Source organism: Xiphophorus maculatus, chromosome 5 (genome assembly GCF_002775205.1).
Source record: "Xiphophorus maculatus strain JP 163 A chromosome 5, X_maculatus-5.0-male, whole genome shotgun sequence".
Lineage (NCBI taxonomy): Eukaryota > Metazoa > Chordata > Actinopteri > Cyprinodontiformes > Poeciliidae > Xiphophorus > Xiphophorus maculatus.
In genome coordinates this window covers 12,848,066-12,863,928 of record NC_036447.1, presented here as the reverse complement: position 1 = coordinate 12,863,928, position 15,863 = coordinate 12,848,066, and the positions used below count along the sequence as shown (strand labels likewise).

Sequence of the window (15,863 nt, the reverse complement as noted above, 5' to 3'; positions counted from 1 at the left end):
GAACCATCACAACATTTGTGTGACAGAGAAAGAGGGAGAAACCAATGTAAAACTGGATTTTAACATTTTAAAACAAAGACAAAGTAATTACAGGGTTTGCATTTTAAACTGTTTCTTAGCACCTTATAATGTCAGACACAACTAGCGCTACCGAAACATCGGAATAGTCCCTCAGAGGATGCAGGTCTTTAACTTAACACAGATTCTAAATCCACCATGTACTCTGACAGAAAGCTCAAACGGACAACACAGAGCAAGTTTACTCATAGATGCCCTGCCTTCCTGTTATCAGCTGAAAGTCTCACTCTCACTCCTTACCAGCATGAATGAGCTGCAGACATTTTGCATCATTCTGTAAAAAACAAAATAAAAACCTTTTCCATTAAATAGCGTCTTAATTTTTTGTTTACCCTAGAAAATGGTATTCAGTATTAGAGACGTTAAGCCTCTGTCAAAAGACAAAACATACAGACAAAAATGGAACAGAAGTTTTTGGACGAAAATACTTTAAAGGCCACAAAATGGTAATAGAACAGATCCTGATCACTCCTTATTTCTGCACAGCAGCAGAAATAAAACCAGAGCCTAGTTCTGGTCAATGGATTATGTTCAGCAATGGCAGTAAGAGATGAGATGGATGAATGAATCAAAGAAGAATCAAACATTCAGATCCAGTTGGTCATCCAAGACTTAAAACCTTTTAATAAGGCAAAACTATACTGAATAAAATGCAGGAATATTTAAAAATAACCGTTTTATGATTTAAGAGGTTGCTAAACACCTGCATGCAGTTAATTAGAAATGTTACTTATTATTCTACCAGCTCCTAATAGAAAACCTAGTAATTGAAAATACATGAGTTGAAAAGAGCAAACCTCTCAGTATAGACGCCAGCACCAATAGACGACTACAAGATGCCATAAAACAGGCTAAAAAAAAACAAATTTAATCGATAAGACAAACAAATCCCCAACAGAAAAGAACAGGTGAATAGAAAGTAAGCATAAGAAGAAGATAAGGCAAGTACAAGACTGCCTAAAATTATAGTAAGTGCCAGTGAGGCCAGACCTGGCCCAGCTGGTCTCTGTCTGAGGAGTGCCTTAATTAAGAGACACAGGGAGAAGCCATGGAATGGCCACATACACACCGGCGAGAGTCTCTGGAGAGAAACAACTGCTACACTTGTGTAAATGTGTGCCAAGAATCTCTCTCACACCCACTCACATACACACACGCACAAACACCCATCCGCTGGGACTTTGTGAAAAACACTGGCCAGCTATTATTAGGCCACCCTTTGCATACCGAGGCAAAGACGAACCCCTAGCATGTTTGTGAGCTAGACGTTCTCCCTCTTATCCTGTTGACTGTTAAACTGGTCTCCTTTATGCACGCGACGGCACCGCCAGAGGAAGACGAGAGCAGAAAAGTGAGAGACTGGAGGAGGAGTGGAAGGACAGGCAGAGAGCAGGGGAGATTTTGTGGATCTATTACTGCCTTGCCCCCCCCCGTCACCCCTCCTCCGCTCACACCTCTTCCTCCTGCTTCTCATCCCAAAAACTTATTAATATTAATACACAACCCCTCTCTCCACCCCCCCAAAATACCACCACCCTAGGCTACCAGTTAATAAAGCCCTCTCGACAACCCCTCCCAGCCCAAAAAGGAAAAGAAAAAAAAAAATCAAAGAAAGACAATAAAGGCAAAGTTCTGCAGTCAAAGAAAAGAACAGAAATTAATACAGTCCCAAGGGACCATCCTCTGTCCTACTGTTACCCCCACTATAATTTGATTTCCTATTAAGTGACTGCTTAATTATAATGATTATTATTGGTAATTGTAATTGACATTTTGTCCCCCACCCTCTCTTCTCCTCGCTCTCCCTTCCCTCTCTTAGACTCGTTCCAAAGAAAATGACTGGTTAGGAAAATCCACCAGGGAGCGAAAAGATGCAGGGACAACTTCAGGTCAAAGACAAGCACATAAATATGAGATGCATTCATATCAATGAGGGGTTAAGGTGTTGAGGTTTAGAAGTTAGATTTAATCATGTGATGCTTTTATGTGTGTTTTAGGTTCTTTTATCCTGTAGCTCGAGGGCACGATGTTTAGTGCAGGTTTTCGTTCAGAGGAGTAAAAATAAACTCTAAAAATCTTATCCTCGTGGGATATTCTGCTTAAATAAAGGTTCAAGAAAAAGACAGGGATTTCCTTTTCTTCCCACCAGCCACCTCATCGCACACAGACACGTTTAACTACAGTAGAGGCCCAGTGGACCTCCATTTGTTACACCTACCTCCAGGCTACAGCGACTAAGAAACACACCGTCATCTGCTGTAGATGTGAAAGGGCCTGTTACGGACTCTGACACTTTGGACTTTAAATTTGACATTTAAAACAAAAAAAATACAACAGCAAAATATTACAGGAAAAAAAAGAAAGAAAAAAAAAGAAACCTCAGCCCATATTTCATTTGGAACGGTGTTCCCGCTCTGTTCAGAGCTAAAGACAGTGAAACGGCGTTCCTCTGGGCCAGGCCACGGTTATTGGGCTCACCTCAGGCGTGGTGAGGCTCACACCGGCTCACACACGTATCCACAGTTTTGTCTTAAGATGCACACACCTTCACACTCCAACACACACAACACATCCAACCTTTAGTTTCGCTAGAAAAATATCCTCTCCTCTCAGAAACACAAAACATTAAACCTAAAAACATAGAGGGGGGAAAAATGTGATATATCTAACATTTTATATTTAAAAAATAAAGCAAACATAAAAAACAAACTTGCATCTGATTTATATTAAAAATCAATATGACATCCACGCACTGAGCATTAGTGCTCTAAAAACTGATGTTGATTGCATGTATGTGTGTGCGGTAAGTATTTTCTGCTAGATTATATTTAAATGCGAGCCCTCACTCATGCTGAAGAACAAACAGCCGAGTTAAAACAAATGAGCACCTGCAGCCACAACCACAGATGTCTGTGGGTGTTTTTTAGTCAAAGTTTCCAAGAAAAAAATAAATTGAGAAATTTTCATAGATTATTTTGACAGAAATTACTTTCAGACAGGATGACTTGTCCCATCCAGATGTAGATAAATGTGGTATAAATAAACTATTCGTATATCAGCATGAGACACCCGAGACGTTCTGCAGCGGGTCAGACGCAGCTGCAGCCAAAACATCCACAACAGTTTAAAGCTGCAATAATTTAAGAATAACTCTGTTTTGAAAAATAGGAATTAGAAAATTACAATTTCAACCCCCGTACTATTAATAAACAATTCTTAGTTCATAATAAATATTTATAATTATTCAAATCCTCAAAATAAATGTTATCAAATCCAGTCAAGTTGAAAATCAGTCAAGTTTCAACTGCTGTGGCTTACAGCTTCACACAAACCACTTGAAATGTTACCGGCGCATTACAAATCTGAAACAGAAAAACACAACAAAGTGTCGTTTCACTGCATCAGAAAACACAGCTCTGCAACCAGATCTGTGGCTTTGTAAGGAGTCACAAAAGGTCAGTAGATACAAACAGAACCATCAGCCACAAACCGAGAGGAACAACAAGCAAAGCTGCACATCGCTTTGCACATCCAGAAGTACAGGCCTGTTGGAGACACTTAAGCACCTGGAGCCAAACTGTCTCACAGGACAAATCTATGGCTTTACTTTAGCTTTTCTGTTCTCAAATCACCTTCAAATAAATTTAAAATAAAACTAAGCCACATGATAAGAACAAGTGATAGTGCACTTTCTGTTTATTTATGCATCAATTACTTATGTTTCTCTGGAACATATTTTTACCCTTCAATCAACAAGGGATTTCTACAGCTATCCTTGTCCATTTCTTTTTAGATAAAATCTGAAGAATCAAGAAATGACCAGAACTGAACTCAACTTAATCAACATAACATGCAAAATAAAATTGACAATAAATCTGAGCACATCACTAATTTTTTAAAATAAATTATTGTCAGATTTTGAGTTACACTGAAAGAAAAATACAGCAAGTAGAGCAACTTGGTCAACATTTAGAAATTCATTAAAATTCACTAAATTCCTGCTGCCATTACACGTCATGATTGTTCAACCAAAAACGTAATATTTTTAAATTAAAATCTGAAAGCATCACACTTTCAATTAAATCTTTACAATTTATTTTAGCTCTAAAATTAGATGTTCACAGTAATCTCGTCGGATTTGCATTTCTTCTGTAAAAACTGGATAACACAAGTCAAACTATGGCACAGCGATTTCAACAGTGTATGTGTGTGTGAGCCTGTTCAAACACACTGTGTGGTGCTGTGGGTGTGGCGTTACACCTCGTGTGGCACTGGGCAGCCTAGATAAGAGCTGATCCTATCCATGTCTCCCTTCTGCAGCCTCTGCCCGCCCACCCACGCACCCACACAACACTAACGCACACTCAGGCACACTGACACCTAGCACAGTACCCAGCATGCCACTGTAATCGCATTTTACAATCCCAGTGCTCTGTGCATAGACACGCTCTTTCTCTCGCACACACACACACACATATATACATGCACAATCAGAGCCATAAACACAGAGCAGAGCCAGCTAAATCCATATTCACATTCTGTATACTGGCATGTGACCTCAACATGGACACATCCAGCATGGGTCTCAGGCTCACACAGGCCCACTGCTGCAGCAAACAGTGCAATCATTTAAATATACGACATGGGAAGAAATAGAGAAGAAGAGAAGAGAAAAGGAGAAAGAAGAGATGAAGAATAGGAGAGAAGAAGAAAGAAGAGAACACAAGAAGAAAGGAAATTTTAAAAAAAGACAGAAGAAGGAAGTAGAAAAAGAAGAAGGAACAGAAGAGAGCAGAGAGAACCTACCTTTTTCTTTCTGTTACAAACACTCCTCTCCAAGTTCAGCTAGACTTTCTGCGCAGCACTTACACACATACACACATATACACACACGTTCAGGAGCAGTCTGATGAGATCGGCCACCCTGATAGTGAGCCATAGCTGATTCTCTAAGCCTCAAACAAAGTTTGGTGTGCAATGACCAAGACAGAGGGGACAAAAAAAAGCAAAGAAAACTGTGGGAGGAAAAAAAACGTGTGACCACTGAGTGAAGTTTAACCACTTATGATTCAAGTTGAGCTGCAGCACAGCCCGCCTACCCCCCGGGTTCTTTCACGGGGACATAAGCGCACACCTTTTCCGGGCGGGAGAGGCACTGAACTGAATTTCAGGAAACCCTGTTTCCTATTTTTTTGTTCTGTCCGGTTGCTGCTGGACAGTCAGATGGCCCTAACTCGGCCCCTTTCACTGCATTTTTTTCATTTTTAATCAACCATGTTTTCACAGAACCACCTACCAACAGCTGCCCCGCTGACAGATAATCACACGAGTCACGAGTGCATGTATGTCAAGGCTTTTGACACAAACAGAACTGGCTTGAAGGAATAAATGCTTTGACTGTAAAAGTATCTTAAGTGTCACCATGTAGGAGACAGAGAGAGGATGAGAAAGAGGATGAACGGATTCAATCTCCGCAGGCGAGAGCGGGAGACTAAGTGTAGTGAATGCAATTTGATGGTAGCGCTGAGATGGGCTTTAGGCGTACAAACACCATTAGTCACTGTTGTGCGAACTTGTCACCAATACATGTAAGCAAAAGTCAACTCTCAGCATGGCATAAAAAATAATCATGGGTGCAAAGCCATATAGTCACACTGTAAATCAAACAAGCCATGTCAGAGAAGGAGAACTGTCTCTTCTCCTCTAAAATTATTTATTTTTGGACAAAGAAATCCTCAAAAGAAGAATCTAGCAACCTCAAAATCCTGTTCTGAAACAGGACAAAATCCAATAGTTTCAGTCACAAAATGTACTGTTATTTATTACAATAGCAACAAATGTGACAATACGAATTATTAAAATTGAACCCCATATTTTCCTCTATAAATCTATCACTGAGTAGGCTACTTTACAACAGAAATTATGTGAAGCAAATTTGATAATAACTGCAAAACTGGACAGTTTAGAATCAATTGTAGAAAAAAAAAAATCAATCATGTTTGGGGTTCGTTATTTAGAGTTTTGATATAATCTTACTAATTCATAATTACTTTCCCCCAGTTTGTTTGAATCACCAGTGTGGCAGAAACAATGCAACACATGTCCATGCCTGCTGCTGTATGTTAAAGGTTTTGCCGGTAATTCTTATTAATTGGTCTTTCACTAAATTAAAAACATTTTTTAACATGTAAAATGTTTTGTTGTAAAATATTTCAGACTGTCATATTTTTTAATATTTTGCTAAGCTCAAATGTCTATTTTTACTGGCTTTTACATTCAGGACATTTGAACCATTGGACCTCCTTGAAAACGTAGCCACTGTTGCCATCTTTATGAAGTTACCCAAAGCTAAACATATCTTACAATTGGAGTATGGTATAGAAACCATTTCACTTTCCCAGTCATCTCTACAGTACAGTGGAGATCATGAACTCCACATGAGTACATGTGGGTTATATTTTGTTGTATGTACAGTAAATGTAACCCCATTTACATACAACATAAATGGGGTTGTATGTAAATGGATCAGAAACTGATTAAATGACTGGATTGTATTGGAATGAAATGATTGTTTTGAACTGAATGTGAACCTAATTCGATTCCATAATATATCTGGATATGAATTGGACCAGTTTGTCCTGTAAAGAGTCTGAGAAGACACGTTTTTGATCTGAAGTGTTTTATTAGCACCAAATGACTGAGAAGTTATTTTAATCAACATTATAATCATGGAAAATGTTTAAAAAAAGAAGAAAAAAAGAGAGAGCTGTCATCAAAGATGGCATTTTTAACTCAAATCCCAATAATAACAATAAAAAAAAAACAGGTGGTTATGTTGTGCCCCTTCCACTGCCACTCAGCTGACTGAAAGATGGATTCTACACTTTTATCCTGTTTCCAATAAAGAAAAATGTGTTTGTTTGTAAATATTTCTGGTCACAAAAACTAAGAAAAATATAATGTAGACACAAAAATAGGGTCATTCGATACTCCTTTTGGTCCTTGGTGAGTCAAAATGGCCTGTGATAGAACGATTATGTTTTTATGCCAATTTTAATTATCTCCGTCATATTTTTGACCAAGCCTAATGATTTCATATTTTGTTTTCAGTTTGTTTACGTAGTGCCAATTCATACATATAATTTCAAGGCATTTTACAAGAACAGCAGATCCAATGAATATCCAGAAATATATAACTAAATTCATCCAAGTAAGTTCCAAAGATATTTAACCATCAGAAGAAAAAAATAATGGGCACCAGGTGAAAAACTGTGAAATTCATTGCTGTAAAACAATTTCTACAGTTGAGAGTGGAAAAAGGCCAAACAGCTTTTAGCAAATATTGCTGTATCGTTTCATAAACATCCTTAATAATCTTCTTTTAAAGGATCACTGCACACTTTAGACATCAGAGAGTATTTATTACAGCACAACTGGCTGGAAGTAAACAAGAGTGAGTGTGATTATGGTTATGAAAGACTGCAGCTTCCTAGAACACAAATATCATCAAAATCTTTGCCCAAGTAAAATCATTGTTAACAATAAGAAAACACACTTTTTTTAAGGCCGAAGATACAATATACCCCAGACTGACTTTGAATTAGTCAGCAGTGAAGAATTGGGGGCACAGTTCAGGACTACTGAGGCTCGTCCCTTAATTTCCTTCCCTTTATTTCGTTTTTTTTTTTTTTTTGACAAAGCCCTCCCCCATCTACTCACTTTAAGTCTCCTTCCACACCACACCCATGACCCCCAATGTGCAGACATGAGGTCAAGCTCCAAAGATCACAGAGAGAAGCCAGACGAGAGGCAGAAAGACAGAGACCTAAAATCCTCCTTTCCTTCCAAAATCCAGGCCAAAACCTGCAGCCTTCCCACCAGCTCCAGACCCCCTCCTTCAGCCCAGTTGTGTGTCGAGGAGGCAGTGAGCACTCTTGCAGAAACATCAGCCCAGGGAAATTCAAATGAGGACGAAATGGTGAGGGAGACACAGAGAAAAGGGAGAGCAGGAGCACAATAGTGAGAAAATAGGATAAAAGAATGAGATGGGAGAGCGTTAGGTAGGAGGAGGAGGGGGGGAGGATGAGGAGGGCGCAGAGGAAGAGCTGGAGAGGCTGCTGAGGCTGCAGGTTAAGATAATGTGTAGATCTAAGGAGATTTGCAGGGGAACATTTTTATTCAGTTTCTGATTACTCCCACCTCTCCTCCCTCTGCTCCCTTTCCTGCGTTGTGTTTTTCCGTTTGTTTGTTTTTGGCATTAGCGTTATGACTGTTGGTATCCACGTGGATGTACACATGCATGCTGATTAAAGCAGGAATATCTTACAAACACAAATATTTTCACACACACACGCAGACACATATTAACACCAGACGCGCACAGGCATACTTAAAGATGCATCGGAGAGGCGAGCGACGGCACAGTCGGCGCCAGGAATGCTAAGAGCTTACAAGTTTGTAAACATGCCGACACAGATGGTGCACATACAAACATGCATTCACACAGATTGTTCGCAGACAGGGTTTCTGCTGTGCCCGCGCCTTATCAACGTGCAGCAGGTAGACGAGGTAATTCTGGATTATTTGAGCCATACAAAATTACTCAGTGGTTTCATTTCCCTGGTCAAACATATTCAGGTGCACAGAAACGGATCAAAATGTCCAAACTTTGATCAAGAAACCCACTTTAGACAGTAGATGATAAAAAAGGCCCACCTATGCTGCCGCTGTAAGACCCTCCCTCCACATTGAGTGAGATGGACTGGTCTCCGTCCTGCCTCCCCTGACCCAGGATCATCCAGTTCTCCAGATCGTCCACATCAGATGAATCCAACGGTTCTGATTCAGACTCGGATTCAGAGGATTCAGAGCTGCTGGACAGAACAGCCACTGGAACAAAGAGACTCCCTTTTCTTTTCTGGGATTTCTAAATAACCAGAAAAATGACAAATAAATGGAATCAGGGCATTAGACATTATTCTGCAATCAGACATTAAATAAAACATGTCAATTCAACACAGTAATTTTCAAAAAGAGGAACACAATGTTAGTGGAAATGGATTACATAAAAAAAAAAATCAACTTTAACTCCTGGGCAAATTCCTTAATGCTGTTTTTTTAATTTTATTAAAGTTGCACGTTCCTTTCTACAACCTCCTACACATTTATTGTTCCCCCTGGATGTGTAAAAAAGCCCTAAAATATTTTTTTATTGCAGTAGTATAATTTTATTCTAAAACTGCTTAAGCAAAAAAGTCTAATCTACATTTATTAAGTGAGGAAAGAAAACTCACATTTAATAATTTATATTAACAAACTAGCAACTAGCAACAGCCAATTGTGTAATTTATATTTAACATTTTAAGCCGGTCAGAATATCTACAAAGTTTGAATTACAAATCCATGACTTCCTGTTTCAATGGGATGTAAATATTTGATACACAGGGCCATTTCTTTTAATGTATTAATGTTTCCTTCCTTTGACAGGAAGCAGAAAATATCCACGGTCGTTATTTACCTCAGAAAAAGCCCCAGTGGGGGGCGATACTGTTTTAATTTGCCAGGACTGTTTCAGTGAAGTTTCATGGAGATAAAGTCAAAAGTATGATGAGTTGGTTGAATTTTTCAATAGGTGACTTTACTAATATCAGTTTAAACTGTTTACAGCTCATGTTTTCTGGTAAATTTAAGTGTAATTATATTATGCAATTGATTAATACATTTAAGTGTCTGTTTACACTCATTTGAGAGTAAATCTTCATTCAAAGTAACAAATGTAGCTGGGAGAACACGTCTTCCAGATTTTATTAATTATCAGCCAATGCAACAATTTTTGTCTGATTTTGAAGTGTTTATAATACAGTTGTACACACATTCCTGTTTTTGCAGTCGAACACCCCTTTCGCTGTTCTTCGAAACGGGCAATAGGAGAAAGCTTCTTCACCTGGAAGCTAATTTCCAGCACTGCTTGATCAGACATTGTTTATATTTGCATTTACCATGTCTGGCTTTTCCTGGTGCAGATTTATGGCACATGTCACACATCAATGAGGTAAAACTCGGAAAAGATCCGACATGACAGTTCAGACAGCCATTAAAAACAAGGGAAGTGGGCTTAACATGAACAAATGTTAGGCACGACAACTAACATGTCGACAACTAACAACATGTTAGTTGTCGTTTTGCTGCATTCCCTTTTTTTTTCTTTTTTTAAACACATTTCACTTGAGCTACTAACCTGAACACAATTGAAAAGGAAAACCTCAAAAAATGATGAAATATGCCCTTCAAGTCTTAAATGTAATGTACGAATGCATGTTGCACTGTATCTTACTATTTCCTCTACCTGTAATGCAGGAGTGGAGGTCTGCAGGGTCTGTGAACCTTTAACCTTTAGAGCACAAACACTTGCATCATCCTCGTCATCACTGTCATCATCAGAGATAGAGATGACGCCCGGGCTGGAGTCAATCACAATGACCTCCTCAAAGCGTGATGACAACAACTTTGGAATTTTTGGCTCAATTTTGCTTTTTTTCTTTTTTGCATCCTTCTTTGTCTTTAAATGGTCATCAGTAGAGGATGTGGGGTTGCTCTGTTTTGTACATCTCAGTTTTGCGTCTTCGTCTGTAGTTTTTTCCAGCGCACCACCTTCCTGGCTTTCCTGCCTGTTGTTCTTTTCCTCTGCTCCAGGCTCCGGCTCGTCCAGCTCACCAGCATTTGAGGAGTAGTGGAGCTGGCTGTAGAGGTGGAACTCCAGCTCACTGTTGGCCTCTGACACGTCTGAGTCGCCATCCTCTTGATAGAGGTTGTCCTCCAACTCCTCACGGTCCTGATAGGCACTGTACATTACCCCAAAAGCCAACCAAAACAGACACGCACATGAACGCAGCACAACCCAAGGAGAACAGTCACACCTGGGGAGTCAGAGGCCGGAGCTGCTGTGAAAAGAAAAACCGAAGAAAATGTAGATATTAGTAAAGGCATGACAATAACAACATTCCTATTACTTCAAATGAGTCAGAGAAAATTGTTATAATTAAAATGTCTTCAGATTCCTGTTGTTCAAATGTATGATCTACACCATTCCACTGTAGCTCTGGTGATATGTTTGTTGTTGTTGGAATGTGAATCTCTGCTCCAATCTCAAGTCTTGCTGCTTCCTCCCAGGTTTACCTTGGATTTAGCTGCATCCATCTTCCCACCAACTCAAACCTCTTTCAAAAACATTTCTGTCATAAACCCAGAGCTCCCACCAACTGCGCTCTGACCAAGTAGAAATCATAAATACAGATGACATTACAAGAGCTGCAACGTTACAAAAAATATAGCCAATAGTGTTATATTGGTTATATAGCATATTAGCTGCACAGCCAATAAATTAAAACCGGTGTTTCACAGTGGCACAGTTGGTAGCACAATTCCAGCCTGGTGTCTTTCTGCAGGGAGTTTGTATGTTCTCCCTCCCACAGTCCAAAACATCACTTTCAGGTTAATTGGTCTCTAAATTATCCCTAAGTGTGTGTATGTGTGTGTGTAGGGGTGTGTGTGTGTGTTGACTTGCAATGGGAACCTATCCAGAATGTCCCTCGCCTCTCTCTCGTTGACCCCACAAGGATAAGCGTGTTAGATAATGGATGGGTTGATGGATGAATTAAAACCAGCTCAATAATTTCCATTTGCATGATTATTTTTCTCCCATCTCTCTCTCTTCCTGCCAGAGACTAGATGACAAAAGACTTCAATCTGGTTCTTTGGTCTCAACTAGCTCCTTTTTTTGAAGGGCAATTTTGTTTACAGAATCCATTTTATTTGTTGTTCTTTACTTAATTTGGATATTTAAAATGTATTTCAATTCCAGTGTTAAATGTTTGTCAGAAATGTAAGTTTATTTATTTTTGATAATGCATTATTGTGCCATTAGCAGGGTATTACTTGAAAATGGTCTCAAATACAACATTATTATTTATCGCAATAACTTCCAGGACAATTTATTGTCCAGCAAAATTTGTTACACAGCCATGCACACACACACCTAAGGAGAATTTAGGGGACACTAACTTCTGGTTCTGAAACCAGAAGACCTTGTTAGTCAGGCTGAGGCAGGGTGGATTAGCTGCACTAAGACTTTAACTTGTAGTCTTCCTCATCAGATCTGTTCTGATCGAAAGCAGTAATGGGTCCAAATCCATCGTCAGGCTGGTGCTGATTTCAGACACAACGAAGACAAAATCCTCACCTGGTTCTGAATGACTGTGTCAGAAACAGGTAATTCTTCTCAGTACACTCTGTAAAACACTGTGCTGTTAATTTTTTTAAATCTCTGTAGCTCTCTCTCTCACACACACACACGCTACAACACCGTCACACATACACAGAGTGGACATGGAAAGAGCACCGGCCCATTGCTTTCTCCAGTCCTGCGTGTCTGTGCCATGATGGCTGGAGATGATTGGCCCCCAGGCCGCGCACACTGCATAAACGCCACGGTACATGGTCACAAGCCGGCCACCAGGGATTAGAGGGTCAGAAAGAAAAGTCTTACCGCCTGGTAAGGGGCGACAGTTATGTGTTGAAAGTTCAGCAGCGCACAGGGACCGGAAAGTTACAAACTACCAACGATGTTTTTCAGACAAATGTAGTGTACTCAAAAGCTCTACAGCAGTAAGGGTGAATCAAAAGTGGTGATTTTACTCAATCTGCCTAATTAATGCACTTGTCAAGACTGTGCATAATCAACTTTAGGCATGGGCCCATTAACAGTATCAAGTATACTAAAAATAAAGATACAGAATCAAAATTGCTCGAATTTTTGTCGACTTAAACTCACTTTATTGAGATGCTAGAGAAAGTCCCAGAGTAACCAGAGTTTTCTCCAGGTGTATAGCACAAAATAAATCTGGTCTGCCCGTCCCTTCCCTGGTCAACTCAAAACTATAGAGCAACTAAACTTTTCCCTTGCTTACAAAGTAGGTAAGTTTTTCCCTTTATAAATATTTTGGGTGGTGAGGAAGGAATCTGAGCCAGTTGCCAAAAAAATAAAGAGGCGCCACAGAGGTTTTGCTAAGCAACGTGGTTTTAAAACTAGTTTGCAAAATACAAGCAGAATAGCCACAGAGGTTTTGCTAAGCAACGTGGTTTTAAAACTAGTTTGCAAAATACAAGCAGAATAGCTAAAACAGTCAACTGTAGGCTACTTGAGCAGATAACCTCACTAACTCCATGTTCACACCACAGGTATTAATGTTCAACTGAAACTGTTTAGGGGAGATCTGATTTTCACCCTTTTTCATTTTAAACTATTTAATTTTAATGTAACAATCATTGTCATGCCTAGTTCAAATGGGATCATGTTGACCCTCACCTTCTCTTGGGTCATACTTCAAGGACGACAGTCATACGTAGATGAAATGCTTTGAAAAACATTTGATATATATCCAAATTAAAACCACATAAGAAGGTGGTTTGGACTTGATATAGAGGATAAAGGATTTCCTACCATCCACATATAAAAAGTTGGATGTGAAAGAATTTTGGTCAAATTTCATGCTTTTCTCCTTCAGTGATATATAAAATAATTCTAGTTTAATCTTAGCTTTCAACACTGTTACTATTGGTAGCAGTAAAATATTCTATTCAAAGTAACAAACATAACAGTTTGGCCAAATAATGGGATTATTACAAGTCAATAAATTGATATTTAATCAGGAAAATGACAAAAAATGAAAAAACGATCACTTGTTTTATGTTTCATAAAAGTATCTAGAATTTGATTTTACAGCAAGACAATTTAAATCCAATTACTGCTTCATATTTTTCACATTTTTCCTCTGTAAACTGATGGCCAGAAAAAAACCACAGTGACTGTCATTGTTCCTAGTCTACACATATCAGCTGGGTAAATATTAAGAAATGTTTCCAGAGGTCATTAAAAGTTAACCAGTACCCCCACAAAGTCGTTTTGATTTTGTAAAAAGGGGGGGGGGGGGGGGGGGGGGGGGGGCAGGTTGACCTTAAAACTTTCATTACTATTTTCAAAGTCAAAGCCAAATAAACATTTTTGCTGCACAAACCAGCACAAATGTAGAGTTGATTGACACTAAATTTGTCTGATTGATAAGGTTGGAGGGGGACTGAATGGCCTTTAATGACTTCAGGAAACATTTCTTAATATCTTTATAATGACAGCCGCACAAACAAAAGATTTTGCTGCATAATCCAGCACAAGCATAGCGCAAATGTTTGACATCATTTTTGTCTGATTTGAAGAAGGGGGGTGGGCAACTTCACTCAGGTCACCGCAACTGATTCTTGTACTTTGTATCTAAGCATTAACAATAAATCACAGAAAATAAGCATAAACTAAACAGACCTTGTGAGTGGACATCCAGGAGGGGCTAAATAATCCTTATTGGTCTCATTCTTTTATCCTTTATCATTTCTCTTGTATATATTTCTTCCATTTATTTTCTATTTTATGTAAAAAGTTTTTACATTTCTTTCCTCTGTGTAAAGTTAATCATCAGTTGTGTCCCACAGATATGCATCTTACGGCTCCTATGGAACTTAAATATGAACAAATGAACATTTCTGAACAAATATATCTTCTAACTACCTTTATGAAACAAACTTAGTTTCTATTATTAATGAGTAGGTGGTGCAAAAGTTGGAATGTCCAGCTCAATGGAACATTAAATGTAAAAATACTGTAACAGTAGGTATGCATTATGAAGAAATTACACCACTTTAATTGGTTTCAAATTAAAGTTTACCTCTGATTTCAAATTGCTTTAAAGTATTATAAAACAGAATGTCACATTTTAGAATACTTATTTTTCAACTCCATGCATTAGTATCATTTGAAAGTTCCACTAATGCTTTTAATTAAGTAATTGGTTGTACAAGCCAAATAAAACATGAGAATAAACTTCAGAAAAGATTACTCTTTAGCCAACTGGCTTTCTAGAATGTGAGGGATAACCAAGTTATAACTTTTCATTGAAACCTAATCAACAAAGAGAGACACAATGAGCAAAAGGGGCATCGTACAGCTATTGGGATGAACTGTGACTGTTTTAGTAGCTATGAATGGAGCTAGCTTGAATGTGGCTTCCACTGGTTGACAACATGCTAGCAGGCTAAAGCACTGCCATAGTTATTCTTACTAACGTATTAGCCTGTTTGAAAACTGTCCTAAAAAATAAACACATAAATCATGCCATGTATATCTGATTATTTTCAGTTTTCTGCTTATTTCTGCCAGCTGTTAGCACGTGCCGTTGCGCTCTGTGCACGTGTACTCATGTAGCCGGTCGGATGTAAACAAAGGAGCACCTCAACTCAAACACTCAATAAAAGCAAGATAAGCGAAAAAGCTACAGCTTCACAACTCACATCAATCATACAGAATGTTTAATAACCAGAGTTTTGAATCAGCAGCTCACCTTTACAGACAGACTGGAGTCTTTACAGCAACTCATTTGCTCTCAGCCGGAAGGAGACAGGCACACAACTTCCGGCTTTCCGGACTGAAAATAAGTCGACTGAAAAACCGTCCGATGAAGAAACTACACACAAGTTCCTAGCATGAATCTACAGCACGGAAATGGTCAGATTTACAATTTAGCTTCTGAAGCACTCTGGGATAAAACTTAAAATAGAAATCAACTCTCAACCTAAACTTTCGTAAAAAGAGTAGTTAATTGTGCTAAGAAAATCAGCTAAATTGTAATGTTTATTACATTTTAAAAGTTTTTTTGGTCTTTTGTCATTTTCCACAGGCTGAT

At 38.8% G+C, this 15,863-nt stretch overlaps 1 protein-coding gene across 2 annotated transcripts in view; it reads right to left on the bottom strand.

The window, feature by feature from the left end:
* Positions 1 to 15,638, bottom strand: part of zcchc7 (zinc finger CCHC-type containing 7) — a 55,543-nt gene extending 39,905 nt beyond the window's left edge. Inside the window, exons 1-3 of one of the 2 annotated variants that reach the window (XM_023333068.1) lie at positions 15,522 to 15,638; positions 10,424 to 11,018; positions 8,794 to 9,004 (exon numbers count right to left, since the gene is read on the bottom strand). In XM_023333068.1, the coding sequence (XP_023188836.1) occupies positions 8,794 to 9,004; positions 10,424 to 10,927 (715 nt within the window). In that variant the 5' untranslated portion in view covers positions 10,928 to 11,018; positions 15,522 to 15,638. The remainder of the gene's footprint in view (positions 1 to 8,793; positions 9,005 to 10,423; positions 11,019 to 15,521) is intronic. The other variant, XM_023333069.1, reaches the window with a different exon arrangement.
* Between the last annotated feature and the right edge of the window lie 225 nt (positions 15,639 to 15,863).